This window comes from Dipodomys merriami, unplaced genomic scaffold (genome assembly GCF_024711535.1).
Source record: "Dipodomys merriami isolate MVZ:Mamm:240054 unplaced genomic scaffold, mDipMer1.0.p SCAF_12, whole genome shotgun sequence".
In the NCBI taxonomy this organism is placed as follows: Eukaryota; Metazoa; Chordata; class Mammalia; order Rodentia; family Heteromyidae; genus Dipodomys; species Dipodomys merriami.
Window position 1 is genome coordinate 1,696,760 of NW_027202493.1, and position 17,499 is coordinate 1,714,258.

Consider the following 17,499-nt stretch of genomic DNA (forward strand, 5'->3'; position numbering starts at 1 on the left):
CACCATCCTCTCAATTTCCATCTCCCAAGTAGGTGAAATTATAGGTGGGAGCCACCAAGCCAAGTTGGGTGTTTACAGTTTTTAATCCCTTCATGAAAAATTCGTCATCACCACAGGTTAAGTCATTAAAGGCTCTTTATTCCTTTGGCTGTTATCCAATCTCCAGTTCATATTTTTCCAGATCCAACATAGTCTTGCAGTCCCTCTGACTTTCTTCATTCTGTTTATGTGTTTCTTTTGCTGTTCCCTCGAGGTCTTTTTCTTGTCATACAGGCTATGTCTTGCAAGTCTGTGTTTGGTCTCATTTTTCTTTGCATAATCCAAGGAATCATAAATCATGCCAAAGCCAGTTGTCTTGCCACCATCCAAATACAAAGATGACATCAGGTGTGGTCTTGTACATCTTAACAAGTTTTCCCCAAATTTCTGTCTGTTGCCTTTCCAGGGTGAGGGCCATCAATGACCATCTGCTTCCTCTGAAGTAATTGGTTAGTCATGAACTTCCTGATCCGGATGGTTACTGTGTCATTCATGATAGTGGCAGGCTGTCAGTCAGGGAGGAAAAGAGTATTTGTTTTGTTTTGACACACAGTTTCATTACATAGATAGGCTAACCTCATACTTGGCATCCGCCTTGCCAGACTACTTTGAAGAATACCATTTTACCACTACAAATAGTAATCCTCATTTCTCCCCCAAATATTCTGCCCTTTTTACAAAAGACATATTCTGTGTTTTGCAGGGTGATTCAGGAGGCCCCCTGGTATGTGAGAAGGATAAGCGCATGACCTTGGTCGGCATCATCAGCTGGGGCCTTGGCTGTGGGCAGAAGGACATCCCAGGGATATACACCAAGGTCACTCATTACCTTGACTGGATTCAAGACAATATTGAGCCATGACTAAGAAAACCTAGTTTCTTGGAACCCAAGGAGATCTTGCCATCCCCCTCTTCAGGAGACCCTGTGCAAGGATCAAGTGCTTCTTCTCCAAGCCAGTTTTCCCAGAAATCACCACACAGTAGCAGGAGAGGAGCCGTAAGAAAAGGACAGAGTATATATCTTTCATAGGTACTTTACATTTTGGAAGCTTTCAGAATATATTCTGTTAGATGAGAAGACATCAATAAATGCCCACCCCTCTCAGAAGCCCATTGTATACAGCAGAGTGTAACTAAGGCCTACTCTTTTATTTGGTTGTAAAAAGCTTTGGAAATGGGATCCCAAAAATTAAAGCACTCTCAATGGTAAAAATACTAGATAGTTCTGGAAGGAAAGGCTGTAATAAAATGTGTGTTTATAGTCACAAGAGAGATGGACAGAGCTCCAAATAAGAGATGAACTGGCTGGCCAGTTCATGTTCCCAAACCAAGCATCCTTGAAATCAAGTATTCTTCCAGCTTTCCACTCTACCACTCAGGTGGTAATCTTTGGGTGTACAGTGTAAATCTTTTTTCTTCATAAACTTTATAGTTCGATAGGAGTATTTTATCATTTTAATAATTGATAAAATAGACTTTATATCGATCCATTTTAGTTTTTACTTTCTGCTACCACAATGTTGTATTATACTGTATTTAAATAAATTCAGATGTATTTTTCACATTTTTCTCAAATTGGAGTGGAATGGTTTTGTTCCATATGCAAGAGTTCCACAGCTTTTTATGTTGCTCACATTCACATTTGAAATGCTTTTTTTCTTCTCCAGCATGCAGGGAATATCTTTAACACACAGAGAAACTTGAGGTTTTCACAGACTGAGACTAGATTGTGGCAGGTGTAGAAAAAACAGAACGAAGATCAAGAATTTCACTACTTGCAACTACAAAGACTTGGAGACATGGAGTGCAGGGAAGAGAAGTGACCTTCATAAACTGGAGACTCTAACTTAGATTGTGGGGCTCTGAATACGGAACAATTTATACTCAATTCTGTAGGCAACACGGAGCCATTGTGTTGTACTGGGGGGGGGGAGGGTGTGGGGAGAGGGGAGGTAAATATCGGACTAAAGGTGCTTAGCAAAAGCAACCGCTTGGTGGCGAGAGAGAACAGAAGTCATGGGACACAAAGTGAAAAGGAGTCCTCACATAGCAACATCTCATTTGTAGGTCTGCACTGGAGCCATTGTTTGCCATTTGTGTTTCTACATCAAAATTAACTGCTAGTCTTCATATATAGTTACTTAAGTCCTGCTGCTTTTTTTCTCATACAATTTTCCTCAGCCTGTATCATTGATGCCCTTGTTAAAAGAATAAATCTAACAATGCCATGTGTGTGCCTGGGTGTCTGTTGACATTCTTAGGTGAAAGGCCTTTATCTCTTGAAGAACTGACAAAACTTCCTAGCTCATCAGTTCTTGCACAAAAAGTTGTATGAGAGAAAATCTCTATAGCCCCAAAGCTTGGTAGGGGGAGAGAATCTTCCCTGTAATGCTGATGTTCCTGTGTTAAGTCAATGGAGCTTACAGACTTAAATCAGATTTCTTTTTCTTTGATGGTACTGGGGATTGAACTCAGACCCTCAAACTGGCTAGGCAAGCATTTTACCACTTGAGCCAAGTCAGTCCCCTTACTTTCAGTTTGTTTTTCAGACAGGGTCTTGAACTTTTGCCTTGAACCAGTTTCAGACCACAATCCTACTTGTACTATGGGGGAGCTGGAATTACAAGTGTGCACCACTGGTCCTTTAAAATAAAAAAAAAGGGGGGGGGAGGATGGGAAGGGATGGGAAGGAGAAACAAAGGAGGAGGCTACAATGCTTGATAAGAAATGTACTCATTATCTTGCCCATGTAATTATAACTCCTCTGTACAGAATCTTCACAATTAAAAAAAAAGAAAAAGAAATTAAAAAATCTTGATTTCATACAATCTTCTTAGGTTCTAAAAGATTTTTAGACAGAAACTAGCACAGCTGTTTCCAAACACCACTGTTTGAGGATGGTAAGAAGCAGGACTCACCCCTCCCCCTCCACAACAAGCTTTCCTTCAGACAGTGGGGTTAATGAGATGAGGCAAAGCAGAAAGGCCTCCAGAGATGGAAATACAGAGTCAAAAGGACCCGGCAGCATTCCACAGTGGAGTCTTGGAAACTTCAGACCAGATGAGGACAATGGCTCGGATCAGGCCACTGCCTGAGTTACAGGGCAAAAGGCCCAGCCCAGCTAGACAGTTATTTGAATCACACTGAAATATCAAAGGACAATACACCACTATCCAGTATGGATTAGGAAATTTAGGCTTAAATGCCTGGAACTTGTCAGGGAAAGAGAAAGGATCTAAGAGTAAATTAAGCATTTTTTTTTTAATTGGCCCTGGCTGATTTATTTATTTATTTTTTGCCAGTCATGGGGCCTGAACTCTGGGCCTGGGCGCTGTCCCTCAGCTCTTCAGCTCAAGGCTAGCACTCTACCACTGGAGCCACAGCACCACTTCTGGCTTTTTCTGTTTATGTGGTGCTGAGGAATCAAACCCAGGGCCTCATGCTTGTAAGGCATGCACTCTACCGCTGAGCTACCTTCCCAGCCCGGCCCTGGCTGATTTATAAAACAAGGAAATGCTAACAGACCCAGAGAGGAATGAAGCCCAGTAACTGCAGTTCTTTTCAATGGGTAAGACAGAGGAACAAACAGATGGTTCCAGTTGGAGTGCTACTCATGCCTGTTTGTCAGAAAGTGTCAAGACCTTTTGGCTCCATATTTAAACACTGAAGACTCATACAATCCCAGTATTTACAGCCCTGGAGAAAGCTGTAGTTTCCAATTAAATTCACTTAAAAAAAAATCTAATCCTTGAGCCAGGCACCGGTGGCTCACACCTTAATCCTAGCTACTCAAGAGGCTGAGATCTGAGGATCGCAGTTCAAAGCCAGCCCAAGCAGGAAAGTTCAAGAGACTCTTCAATAAACCAGAAGTAGCGCTGTGGCTCAACTGGACAGCCCCCAGGCCCAGAGTTCAAGTCCAATGACTGACCAAAAACAAAAACAAAAAAATCTAATCATTGCAAATGGATGGGCGCTGTGGCTCATGCCTGTAATCCTAGCTACTTACAAGACTGAGCTGAGGATTGTGGTAAGAGCAGTAGGGCTGGTTAATCTCCAGTTTACCAACAAAAAGTTTATGTGGATCTGTGGCTCAGGTGGTAGAGTGCTAGCCTTGAACACAAAAGCTAAGGAATGGTATCTAAGCCCTGAGTTCAAGCCTCAGGACCCATGTGTACACACAGACACACACATACATACACAATAACTCAAACCTAACTAACCCTTGCTAACATTGGTACTGATGGCACCTAGTCACCACCTACTGGCCATAGAGGAAAGTACAAATACTTACATTTCCTGTCAGGCTAGACCAACCATACCCAGTCAGCCTGATGGACACTTGGAGTAAACGTACCTTGCTGCCATTTGTTTTTCAGGAGGTCTTCTGCTGAAGCCTGTAAAGGGTCAATACTTCATGGTGCAGCACATTAGCCACTGGTAGTAGAGCACACATGCTCTACTAATGTCTTCCACCCACAAAGTTGATGCCTTTGGCATGCTAAGTAAACACTCATAACATTTTGGCATTAACTTTTTTATAGCTTGTAGGGTAAAAACAAAACTGCTAGGTTTTTTTTCTTTATAATTTTTAGATAAATGTTTTGTTCTAACTGTAGATCTTATGTATGGTTTGCCTTATTAATCCGACAACTTTTGCTTTGTTAGAGGGATAACTTCTTTTTGGCATACCAAATTGCTTTGGAGCCTTATTAAGTAATGGTTACTTGAACACAAGCACTGTCATACTGTAACAGTTAATCTGATAACCAAGACAGCGACTTAATGGCTATTAGGAAACACCAGCGTGAAACACTGATTTACATCCAGGGCAAGAAGGTGAAGAATGTAACAGGAAAGGACACCATGGGACAGTGAAAGATTTAACCGAGTGGAAGATGGTAGATTAGAAGCATCCACCATTTGGACTCTGTGAATAAGAAGAGTCAGGTAACATAGAAATAATTACCTTCTGTAGAGAGAAAGAAAAAGAGCATCGAGAACTATGAAAGGCAACAGGATGGCAGAAAAGCAAAAAGAAATCAAGGCAACAGAGAAAAGCAACAAGAAGTTTCAAGCTTGTCCCTGGCTTCCTGAAAGGTCGAGGGGAAGATGAAGACACCATCACCAGACAAACAGCCCTCATAACAGATTGCCAACTTTAGCTATAAGATCACATGTCCTAAAAGCTATAAGATCACATGAGAGGATGTGTGACATAGTGACTGCTGCAGTGTAGAAGGCTAGCCTGGGAAAAGGCATATTCTATTCCTTACCTTGTCTCAGTGGGTGACAGAAAGCCATCATCTTGAGAGAAGCCTTATTGTTTTAAGACTGAGACACTTTGGAGCTGGAAAACAATGGATTATCATAGCTCAAGGGTCTAAGATAAATGTCATAGAGCCTGAAAGGAAGATGGCCATAAGCAATGAATGTGGCCCTGAACATTTCAAGCTATGGGAACTGCACTGGCAGTGTGCAGGAGATGGCAGTGGTAGTCAGGGTACTTGATGGTTAGAAGTCTCACTCTCCAGGACCAGGAAGGAGTTCCACTGGCTGAGGCCTGACAAAAAACTGCGCCTGACTTATGGTTCCGTTTCTGGGGCCTGCCTCCTGACAATGCGTTACCTGCTGGGTGGACCAGAGCCTTGCATTCAGATCCTCCAAGAAAGGAAGATCCCACTACTCGGGAAGGTAAATCGTCAGGTAGGGCCTGAAAGCATGAGACTTGCATTTGCTAACAATTAGGACTGAGGGCTCAAGTCCAGACCCTCTGAACCACAAACCTAAGCACTGAGACCAGCCAACAGGGCAACTAGATCCCTCAGTCCTTCCCAAGCCAGTACTGAACTCAGTGCTCTGTTTGTTCCGCCCACTCTCTGACATAACTGAGGGTCACCTCAAGACTTAAATGCTTGCTGCCTTGGTGAAAAAACTGTGGGCCCATGAAGTAAGTGGGAGCTTGTCCAGCCCACAGGCCCAGAGCCAACAGGAACCCCAAACACAAAGAAGGGAGGGCTCATATAATGAAAACAATCGAGAAACAGACAACTAGTCCTGCACAAAAGACTCTTGCTAGTTAACCTTCATCTAAGCAGTGCTGAGGATCAGGCCTGATGTCCCTAGTACTAGGCAAATGCTTGGCTACTGAATCATAGCCCTCACTTTAGTGGTAAGAAATAAGATTCAATCAGTATATTATTTTGCTTTCAGTTGGAGACTACAAGTGACTAAACCTCCAACCAGATGCATAAATCCCAACAGAGAAATAAAAGTTATTGAAGAAAACAAGGCAAAATATCCCCAGCAAAAAACAATTCCACAATAAAGGTTTTGAATGATAGTAAAGCAGGTGACTTTTCAAACAATAAACTCAACAATGATAAGAACAACCAATGAGGGCTGGGAAGGTGGCTCAGTGGTAGAGCGCTTGCCTTGGATGCCTGAAGCCCTGGGTTCGATTCCTCAGCACCACATAAGCAAAAAGAAAAAAGCTGGAAGTGGCGAGTGGCTCAAGTGGTAGAGCGCTAGTCTTGAGCTGAAGAGCTGAGGGACAGCGCCCAGGCCCAGAGTTCAGGCCCCACAACCGGACCAAAAAAAAAACAAACAACCAATGAAACTTCAAATAGCATGTATAAGCACATGAATTAAAATAGAACATAAATAGACAGTGGAATAAACTCAATGAGAATTCAAATAAACAGCCAAATAAAATAAGGAAGATAATAGAGGATTTGAAGGAATTTATTAAAATACAGAAATCCTAAAAAAATTGAATTTCTGATATTGAAAGGCTTAGTAACTCAAAAACTCAAAATGAAAGCCTTACTAATAGTATGGAATAAACTGAAAGTAGAGGATCAGTGATTAAAAATAAAGTAGCAGAATTAGATAAATCATGTAAAGACAAAAAGTACTAAGACACTACAAACAGAACATGTAAGACCTCTGGGACACATAAAAACAGACTTACAAATCAATGATAAAGGAGAGGGAGAAGAGAGAGAAACAACAGAAAACACAATAGAATAATTGCAATATTAAGGTCATCCAGGTAGAGAAAGCTCTCAGAACACCAAAAAGGTAACATCCTAAAAGATACACACCTAGACATTTTAAGTAAAAGTACCAAATACACAGAATACAGAAAAAAATATTGAAAGCTGCAAGAGAAAAGTAACAAATCACAAAGGTAAACTCATCAGAATAACAGTTTTTTCAAGAGAAACTCTAAAAGCAAGAAGGCTATGTAATGATGATATCTACTATCATTTGGCTATCCAGTAAAGATATTCTTAACCACTAAAGCAGCACTGCAAGATGCTTAAAGAATCTTATACGGAGAAGAGGAAGATAATGTAACCAGGAAAATATAAGAAAGAATGAATTCTACTAGATAAGTAAGTTACAAGTGAGGATTAGATTAGTTGCAAACACAACAAAACGATAGGAAATACTACATATTGCACCTTTTGATTATTAAAATTCAATGTTAAAATTATCTCAATTATCCAATCAAAAGACAAGAGAATGAGGCTTAGATATGGCTCAAGAGGTAGAGCTTACCTAGCAAGCACAACATTCTGGGTTTAAGCTCCAGTACCAGGAGAGAAAAAGAGAGAGAGAGAGAGAGAGAGACAGAGAGACAGAGAGACAGAGAGACAGAGAGACAGAGAGAGACACAGACACACAGAGAAAGACAGAGACAGAGACACAGAGAGTAGACAGAGACAGAAACAGGCTGACAGACAGAGAGAGAAGGGAACAGAGAGACAAGTAGGTTGGATTAAAAAGCAAGACCCTATCCTTTGTGCCCTACAATAAACTCAACTCACTAACAAAGACAGGGTATTAGGGTGAAAAGACAGAAAAAGGGTTTCAAGGCAAATGGATCTCCAAAGTAGGCACGAGTAGTTATAATATTTGAGTATATACTGATACACTAATAAAACAGGCTTCAAACCAAATTAGTCCGAAAGGACAAAAAAGATCACTTCATATTAATAAAGTAACAATCCATCAAGTAGTACTAATAATTTTTAACATATAAACACCAAATATTGATGGATCCAATTACAAATGAACATTACTGTATTTATAAGCACAGATAATAGTGGGAGACTTCAGAATTTCTCTCACCAACAGATAAGTCATCCAGACAAGAAAAAGAAAAACAACTTCAGAATAAACACTACAGACCAAGTGAATCTGACAGATATCCAACAGCACAATATACACTTATACCTCATATTTTAGAACATAAAGTAAATCTTAATAAATACAAGAGAATTCAAATAACCACTGTTTTCTAACAGGACACAACAGAATCAAACTAGAAATCAACAACAAAAGAAGATACAGGTAATATTTAAGCCTATGGAGACCAAAACACAAAGACCTGAATTAAAGAGGCTGATGATATACTCTAAGTTCCAAACAAGAACAAGCCAAACTCAAAATTAGTGGGAAGAAATAAGCAAGTTTAATGAAAAAAGTTAGTGAGACTGAGATTTTAAAACAATACAAAAAAGTCAATAAAACAAAAAGTTAAGTCTTTGGAAAGATATGTATGATTGCAAAACTGACCAAAAAGAGAGAAAAGACCAAAATTAATAAAATTAGAGATGAAAATGTGGATATTACAGAAAAGATGAATGAAATCCAGAGGATCTGGAGAAAATACTTCAAAAACTCATATTCTAATAAAGTAGAACATTAGAAGAAATGAATAAAATTCTAGATGCATTTGACCTACCAAAACTGAAACTAGAGAATTAAGCCATTTAAACAGCAATGAGATTGAAGCATTAATAAGAGTCTACCCAAAAAAGAACTCAGGACCAGATATATTCACAGGTCAATTCTAGCAGACCTTTATTAATAAAGAATTAACACCAGTGTTCCTCAATTTCATGAAGCAGAAAGGGAAGAAATGCTACTAAACTCATTCTATGAAGCCAATGTTACCTTGATACCAAACTCAGAAAACATTCCTTGATGAACATAGATGTAAAAATTCTCAACAAAATAATTGCAAATCAAACTTAACATACATAAAAGGGTTTTTATACCATAGCCAAGCATAGTGGCTCATACCAGTGATCTTTAGAAAACTGAAAGTCAAATGGCTGAAATTGAGAAGATTGAGATTTGAGGCCAGTCTAGGCAAAAAAAAAAAAAATCCATAAACCTCTTCATAAACAATTGCATATCCGTCATCCCAGCTATATCAGGACATATATAATTGGAGGATTACAGTCCAGGAGCAAGCCTGGCCCAAAAAATAGCAAGACCCTATTACAGAATAGCCAACATGAAAAAGGGCTGGAGGGGTGAGGTACCACCTAGCAAATGCAAGGCCCTAAGTTTAAAACCTAGTAATGTCAAAACCAAACCAAAACAAAGATCAAACATCCTGATCAAATTCATTTCAATTCCACAGATGCAAGGATGACTGAACATATGAAAATCATCAGTGCAACAAAAAATAAAATCAAGGGCAAAAATCACTTGGTCATTCAATAGGTGCTGAAAGGCCTTTGACAAAAGTCATTGTCTTGCTGGGTGCTCTTGGATCATGCTGTAATCCTAGCTACTTGGGAAGCTGAGATTGAGAGGATCATGGTTTAGACAACCAATTTCAGATAAATTGAAATCCTTTTTTTTTCTTCTAGCCGATGGATATTTAATTTTACAGTAATAATGAAAATAAAAATACATTATTGATAATTTCGCCAAAAAAGATGCTTAAAGAATGGAATGTCACTGAGAAGGCAAATGTGACATAATCCATAATAGCAACATCTTTTGCTTGCTTCCAAAAAGGGACATTTTCTGCTTCCTCTTCCCTCCCCACCATCTTGTCAAGGCAGCTTCTTGTCATCATTAGGCCCTGACTCCAACATCACTTGTTTCAAAAAGCCCTTCAGCTGGGGCTACAGTCATCTGCAAGTTTGGGCTGGGCGGGCGATTCACTTCTCAGTGCTCACTCATATGGCACCAAGCTGATACTGCTGTTGGTTGCAGGCAGAAACCAGAAGACCAGGACAAGGAATGCAGTGTCTTTAGACATCTGTCCTTGGGAGTCACAATAGTTGAGATCCCTTTTCAATGAAGAGCTGGACAAAAGTGATAAGCATCTGTTAGCTACAATGGGAAGTCTAACAGAGCCCAATGCTGCCCTGGGATGTAAAAACAGGGCTGGAGGCATGGCTCAGCAGTAAGAACACCTTTCTAGCACACAGAGTGTTTGCCTAGCAAGCACTTCACCCTAGTACCACCAAAAACACTTAAAACATCTTTTCATGATAAAAGCACTGAATAAACTAGGACTAGAAGAACATTTCTCAACATCATAAAGGCTATCTAGAAAAACCTATAGCCAACATCACACAAAATGGGAGGAAAACTAAACTCATTTCCTTTAAAGGCAAGGATGTCTTCTCTCCCCACTTTTACTTAATGTCTCTACATCTAGTCAGAGCACTAAGGTGAGAGGAAGAAATAAAAGGAATTCAAAAGGGAAAGAAGTCAAATTATCCCTATTTATAGATGATATGATCATATATTTAAAAGACCCCAGAGATTCTACCAAAAACAACAAAAACAAAACAAAACCTTGCAGATCAGATAAACACTTTTGGCAATGTAGTAGGATACAAATTAACCTAACAATGAATAGGCTAAGAAATCAGGAAACCATTCCATTTATAATAGCCTAAATAAAAAAAAAAACACAAAAACAAAAAAACCTGAGAAATAAACTACAATGAAAACCATAAAACTTTCAAGGAACTGAAGGCACCAGAAGATGGGAAAATTTCCCGTTCATAGATTGGCAAAATTAATATTGTAAAAATGGCCATACTACCAAGAGCAATCTACAGATTCAATACAATCTCTATAAAAATTCCAATGTCATCCTTCAAAGAAATGGGGAAAAAAATCAGTCCTAGGGCTGGGAACGTGCGCAGTGGTAGCGCGTTTGCCTTGCATGCATGAGGCCCTGGGTTCAATTCCTCAGCAGCACCACATAAGCAGAAAAAACCGGAAGTGGTGCTGTGGCTCAAGTGGTAGAACGACGCTAGCCTTGAGCTGAAGAGCTGAGGGACAGTGCCCGGGCCCAGAGTTCAGGCCCACGACCGGACCCCCACCCCCCAAAAAAATCAGTCCTAAAATGGAACATAAAACACCCCAAATAACAAAAGTAATCCTGACCAAAAGCAGCAGTGCTGGAAACAACCAAAAACACTGAATATCAAACTATACTACAAAGCCATAGTAATAAAAACAACATGAGCCAGGTGCTGATGGCTCATTCCTGTAATCCTACCTACTTAGGAGGCTGAGATCTGAGGATCATGGTTTGAAGCCAGCCTGGGCAGAAAAGTCCCTGTGAGACTCTTATCTCTAACTAACCACTCAAAAACTGGAGGTGGTGTTGTGGCTCAAAGTGGTAGAATACTAGCCTTGAGCAAAAAGAGCTCAGGGATAGCACCCAGGCCCTGAGTTCAAGCCCCAGAATGACAGAAAAACAAAACAAAAGAAAACAAACAGCATGATGCTGACACAAAATGACACATGAAGACCAATGGGACAGAAGACTCAGAAACAAACTCATACAGCTACAGCCACCTTAATTTCGACAGAAGTGAAAAAAAAAAATACACACTGAAGATTGTCTCTTCAACAAATGGTGATGGAAAAACTGGTATCTAGATGCAGAAGACTGTCTCACCCTATTAAAAAAACCAGTTCAAAATGAATCAAATTTCTTTTTTTTGGGGGGGGGGGGAGGGGTCCAGTTGTGGGACCTGAACTCTGGGCCTGGGCACTGTCCCTCAGCTTTTCAGCTCAAACTCTACCACTTGAGCCACAGCACCACTTCTGGCTTGGCTTTTTTCTTTTTGCTTATGTGGTGCTGAGGAATCGAACCCAGGGCCTCAGGCATGCAAGGCAAGCGCTCTACCACTGAGCCACCTTCCCAGCCCAAGGATCAAATTTCTTAAGGCAAGAACTGAAACTTTGAAATTACTATAAGGAAACATAGAAAACACTTCAAGGGGCAGAAAAATATTTTCTGAATAGGACTCCAATTGCCTAGGAAATAAAAGTAAGAATCTATAGATGGGACTTCATTAATTAAAAAGCTTCAGCATATCCAAGGAAACAATGAGTCACCAGAATGGAGACAACCCACAGGATGGGAGAAAATATTTTCTAGCTGTTAAACAGATAAAGTATTAATATCCAGAATATACAAGGAGCTTAAAAAATTAAACAACAAATGAATAATCTCATTACAAAATAAGAAAATGAATTGGACAGTCTTCAATACAAATAGTAAATACATACATGAAAGAAAATATCCTTAGGTACAGAGGGAATGTAAAACTACACTGAGATTCCATCTGAGTAAGAATGTCTATCCTCAAGAAAAAAAATGCTGGCGAGAATGTAAAAGAACCTTCATACACAGTTGGTAGGAAAGTAAACCAGTGGAATCACTATGGAAATCAGTATAGAGGTTTCTAAAAGTAGACCTACATTATGACCCTACCTTTCCTGGGCATGTATTCAAAGGAAAGTACATGTTTAGAGAAGCACTTCACAAAAGCCAACTGTATAATCTGCTTAGGCACCACAAACAGCAAATGGATACAGAAAATATATAAATGCACCATGGATTTTTTTTTTGTCAGTTGTGGGGCCTGCACTCTGGGCCTGGGTGCTGTCCCTCAGCTCTTCAGCTCAAGGCTAGCACTCAACTACTTGAGCCACAGTGCCACTTCTGGCTTTTTCTGCTTACGTGGTACTGAGGAATTGAACCCAGGGCTTCATCCATGCAAGGCCAGCACTGTACCACTGAGCCACCTTCCCAGCCCCACCATAGATTATTATTCAACCATAAAGAATAAAATTTTTCCATCTACAGGAAAATGGATAGAATTGGAGACCATCACGTTGAGCAAGACAAGCCACAATCAAAAGGTCTAACATCGCTGGATGCCAGTAACTCATTCCTAAAATCCTAGCTTCTCAAGAAGTAGAGATGAAGAGAATCACAGTTCAAAGCCATCCAAGCCAAAAAGTTTACTCATTGTTGGAGACCTTCCCATATCAAATAACTGAGCACAGTGGTGCATGTCTGTCAATTCAGCTACTGTGGGAAGTATAAATAAGAGGGCTGCAGTCCAGGTGAGCCTGGGCAAAACCAAGACCCTATCTCAAAAATAACCACAGCAATAGCCACACACACACACACACACACACACACACACACACACACACACACACACACACACACACACACACACACACACACACACACACACACACACACACACACACACACACACACACACACACACACACACACAGAGTTAAAAATAGGGGACGATCTTATTTAAAATACATTATACATCATTTATGGAATTTTTGCAGTGAAACTGCTAATGCATGCTAACAAAAAACAGGAAAACAAGCAAAAACTTTTCATTAAACTATTCTGAATGGTTTATCACTTAGAACTGGGAAATGCAAAGCTGAAGGTAAGTGGGAACCTCAGTACTATTAAAAGAAGCAATAGTATTAACTACCACTTGAGCTCCTAGAAAGGATATCGTTTCAGTTATGCAATGTCTGTGTGCACACTTCCATGCTGATGGGGAGCCTCACATTCCCGAGCCTCATCTCCAACACATGACTGCTACAATAAAAATGTCTGGTACCTTGCAGCTCAGTTTCCTGCCTAACCAACCTGAGAAGCTGGGAGAACAGGGAAAGTTTTAGAATAAACACTGGCAGCTTTAATGACTTTTGTGATCTGAACCATAGTTTCCACCACCTTAGAAATGACAGAAACACTAACATTCCCCATCTTCCAGAGGTGGGTAGAAAATCAAACTCTACATGTGGCTTTAGGTCTCCAGAACAGACAAACTCCTCACTGCTTCTACTGCATGGTGCCTGACAAGAGTTTATGTCGGTCCTGTCTCAGAACACTTGGGCCACAGAGAACTGGTACAGTTCAACTTTATTAGGACTTAAACAGAAGCATCTTGTGTATACCACACTAGAGATGTAAAATGGCTGTTCATTGTTTCCTGTGACCTGGGAAACAAAGTCTTTGAAAGCCCTCAGGAGAAGTGATTCCCAGCATTCTGGAATCCACATGCAGAGATGTTTCCCCTTGCATGGGAGGTGTGAGTGTAGGGGTGGAGTAATTCTGAAGTGGCATGGTAGGAATCACAACTGGTTCATAGTGCACAGTTCATTCCAGAGGGAAACCAGAAACCAACATTATTCTGCAGCAAAACTAAGTCCTGGAAGTAACAAGATAAAACTAGCAAAAAAAAAATTGCTTAAGTAATTGGAAATAGGACTTTAGGGAAAAATTCTATGGTCTGGAGAGCACAGGTTTCACTTTTCTCCATGTACAATGCAGAGCATAACTGTTCCCTAAGCTATGATTTTTTTGTAGAGACAGATAAATGCATCATTACATATTGAAAGAAAAATTACTCTTTGGAAAGCCTTAAATATTTCTTAAATTGCCATGTTCACTAAACACAATCAACATGGACTATTATCTTATGGCATTAATTATAGTCAAAGATTCAAGGAATTTTTTTGCTTTAAAAGAAAACTGGACTGATAGGTATCTATCATTAATAGGTATATTACAGAATACAAAAGTGAGCACAGCGACTCACACCTGTAATCCTAGCTACTCAGGAGGCTGAGATCTAAGGATTGTGGTTCTAAGCCAGCCTGGGCAGGAAAAGCTGTGAAACTCTTATCTCCAATAAACCACCATAAAACCAGAAGTGGTGCTATGGTTCAAGTGGTAGAGCACTAGCCTTGAGCTGAAGAACTCAGGGACAGTGGTCAGGCCCAGAGTTCAAGCCCCATAATTGACACACACACAAAAAAAAGAATATAAGGAAATGATAAGTTTACTAAGAAGCTTCAGGAATCTCAGGCCCTCAAAGCTCCTTTTATCTACATCTCCTCATTGAAGTTTCAGACAGGCAGCCTAAGGGCCCCACTGGGTCCAGCACCAATGAATGTAAATATGAGATCACTGGTTTAAGGTGAGGAATGACTTTATGGGAAATGACTTGCTGTTTCTACTCTAATATTATGAGGCATAAAGTCTCCTACTTTTAAAAAACTACAGGCAAGTGTCAGGTAACCAGAAAGGACTGTGAATTGTGTAAACTGAAGTGAAAAGAATGGTTTGGGGAGGCAGACAGGTAATCTCACTGAAGATGAAAGACTAGATACTAAAGGCAATCAAAAATTAGAATGAAGAGCTAGTCCAGTATCGCCACAGTCTTTAAGATGAACTCTGATTCTACTGGAGTTCCATGTTAACAGTAGACTTGAAATTAAGAAGTCTCCAGTTAATTTCAACAAGTACAAATTATTTTACATAGTAGAGGGATCAGTAGGAAACCAACTCAGCTCTATTCTCCCATCCTCTCATTCATGTACTCGTTTCTTGATGGTCTTTCTTTTTAGTACATATCCCTGGACTTCCTCTTGCTTCTCCCTCATAGATAGAATCTATTTTACATTGTGTGTGTTGCTGGAGATGAACCAGGGCCTCACACATGTTCAGCAAAGGGCTCTACCACTGAGTCACATCCTTGGCCCTACAGATCAGATCTCTAACTGGCTTTTCCTTAACTAACATTGATGTTTTTTTCTTCCAAACTTTCTATCTTAAAAAAAAAAGTCAAGATATCTTTCATTGGCTTTAGATACTAAAGCCACAAGCAACAAATGCTGGTGTTTTTCTAAAAGTGCTAAATCCAGTGTCAAGTATGGCTTCCCTCCATCACACACCTCTTCTCTAGCACAGAGTTGTGCTCAGTTTCAGTTTTGCCAAGATCTCCCTGGTGACCCTTTCTCCCTTGATTAGTTCCATGGCACTGAAGGCTGAGGAAAAAAGGGAGCAAGTAGGCCCTGGAGGGGACTGACCTAAGAGACAGGCTGATATTTTTAGACAAGTAAGAAATGAAAAAAGTGTTTCTGGCTGTTCATTGGCAAGACTCTCTGTTCAGGTTCGAACTTGGAACTTTCCAGCTTTGGTCATGTATTTTATACCCTTGAAGGGCTTGTACTTTTCTCCATACATATCCAGACGGTTCACTTTGAGTCCTGGAGGGAAGAAAAGGAAGGGGACAAGAGGAAATAAGACATGAGTATTATTCAGAAAACACAATTGGCACAATTGTTTATACTCATTTTAGCTCAGAGGTGAGCTGGAATTAATGGACACTGATAACCATAGCCACTTCTGTGCTGTCAGATTCTTGACTCTCAGTATAAAAATGGACAGTGCAACTCTCTGCTTCAATGAAAATGCTATCATAAAAAAATGACTTCTTGTTCTTATTACTTAACTGAACTCCACTTTATTAGACTTAAGTCTTTTAGTGGAGAAAACTAGGAATGTCATATAAAAGCTAAAGTCCATTTCTTACTACCTACAGTTTCTCTAAAAATTAAATAAGAATACATGGAAAGAACTCACAAGAGTGCCAGCACATATTGACTCCTACGAAGTAGTAAAGTTTTGTGGTGTGTGTGTGTGTGTGCTGGTCCTGGGGCATGAACTCAGGTCCTGGTTGCTATCCCTGAACTTCTTTTGTGCAAAGTACTCTACCACTTGAGTGAGAACTTCCACTTCTGGCTTTTTTTTTTTTTTTTGGTAGTTTAATGGACATAAGAGTCTCATGGACTTTCCTGCCCAGGCTGGTTTCAAACAGCGATCCTCAGATCTGTCTCCTGAGTAGCTAGTATTACAGGTATGAGCCACTGGCATTCAGCTAGTATTAAGTTATTACCTCTGCTCTATGTAGGTGCAGAGTAGATTGACAATGTTCCAAAATTATATTAAGGACAAACATGAACATCTTTTGAAATTGGGAGAAAGAGGTGGACATTATTCTTTACTACTAGGAGTGGACATTATCCTTTACTACTATGAGCTAATATTCTCAGACCAAAAACTTTGGGAATCTCAAATCAACAATCCTGGTCTGACCCAACAATGGCCTGTGACCCTGCTATCTGCCATGGCTACTACTTCTCACCACTCTCCCACTGCAAACTTATACCAGCACATGCTGGAAAAAAAACTTATTAAGGTTACATAGCATGTAATAAAGTCAAAGTCCGTAACTACTTCCTCTTCACAGAACAGAAAGTCTAGGAAGGCTTTCTGCAATTTACCCCTAGGAAAGAGCCACTACTCTCCTGGGAAAGCCTTGCAAGATATGGCCACTTACCAGATATAGCCAGCTGCTGGATTTTAAACTGCAGGTTAATTGTGGGGTTCTCATCTGGTTTAGAAGTCCCAGCCTGAAGACTCATGGTCCCCTTCAAACTTGGTAGCTTCTGAGGGTTTATTTTTCCTACATCCCAAGACAGCATCTTCAACGAAAATGAAAA

General features: G+C 40.1%; 2 protein-coding genes and 1 pseudogene across 4 annotated transcripts in view; 1 reads left to right on the forward strand and 2 right to left on the reverse strand.

Annotated features, from left to right (window-relative positions):
- The window catches only part of Plat (plasminogen activator, tissue type), a 31,507-nt gene extending 29,236 nt beyond the window's left edge, over nt 1-2,271 (forward strand). The window contains exon 14 of the mRNA XM_070016081.1: nt 743-2,271. Coding sequence (XP_069872182.1) covers nt 743-901 — 159 coding nt within the window. The 3' untranslated portion in view covers nt 902-2,271. The remainder of the gene's footprint in view (nt 1-742) is intronic.
- LOC138823140 (small ribosomal subunit protein eS24 pseudogene) lies at nt 1-16,107 on the reverse strand (annotated as a pseudogene).
- Ap3m2 (adaptor related protein complex 3 subunit mu 2) overlaps nt 14,976-17,499 on the reverse strand; it is a 19,246-nt gene continuing 16,722 nt past the window's right edge. For all 3 annotated transcript variants that reach the window (XM_070016083.1, XM_070016082.1, XM_070016084.1), the window contains exons 8-9: nt 17,337-17,481; nt 14,976-16,203 (exon numbers count right to left, since the gene is read on the reverse strand). In XM_070016083.1, coding sequence (XP_069872184.1) covers nt 16,103-16,203; nt 17,337-17,481 — 246 coding nt within the window. In that variant the 3' untranslated portion in view covers nt 14,976-16,102. The remainder of the gene's footprint in view (nt 16,204-17,336; nt 17,482-17,499) is intronic.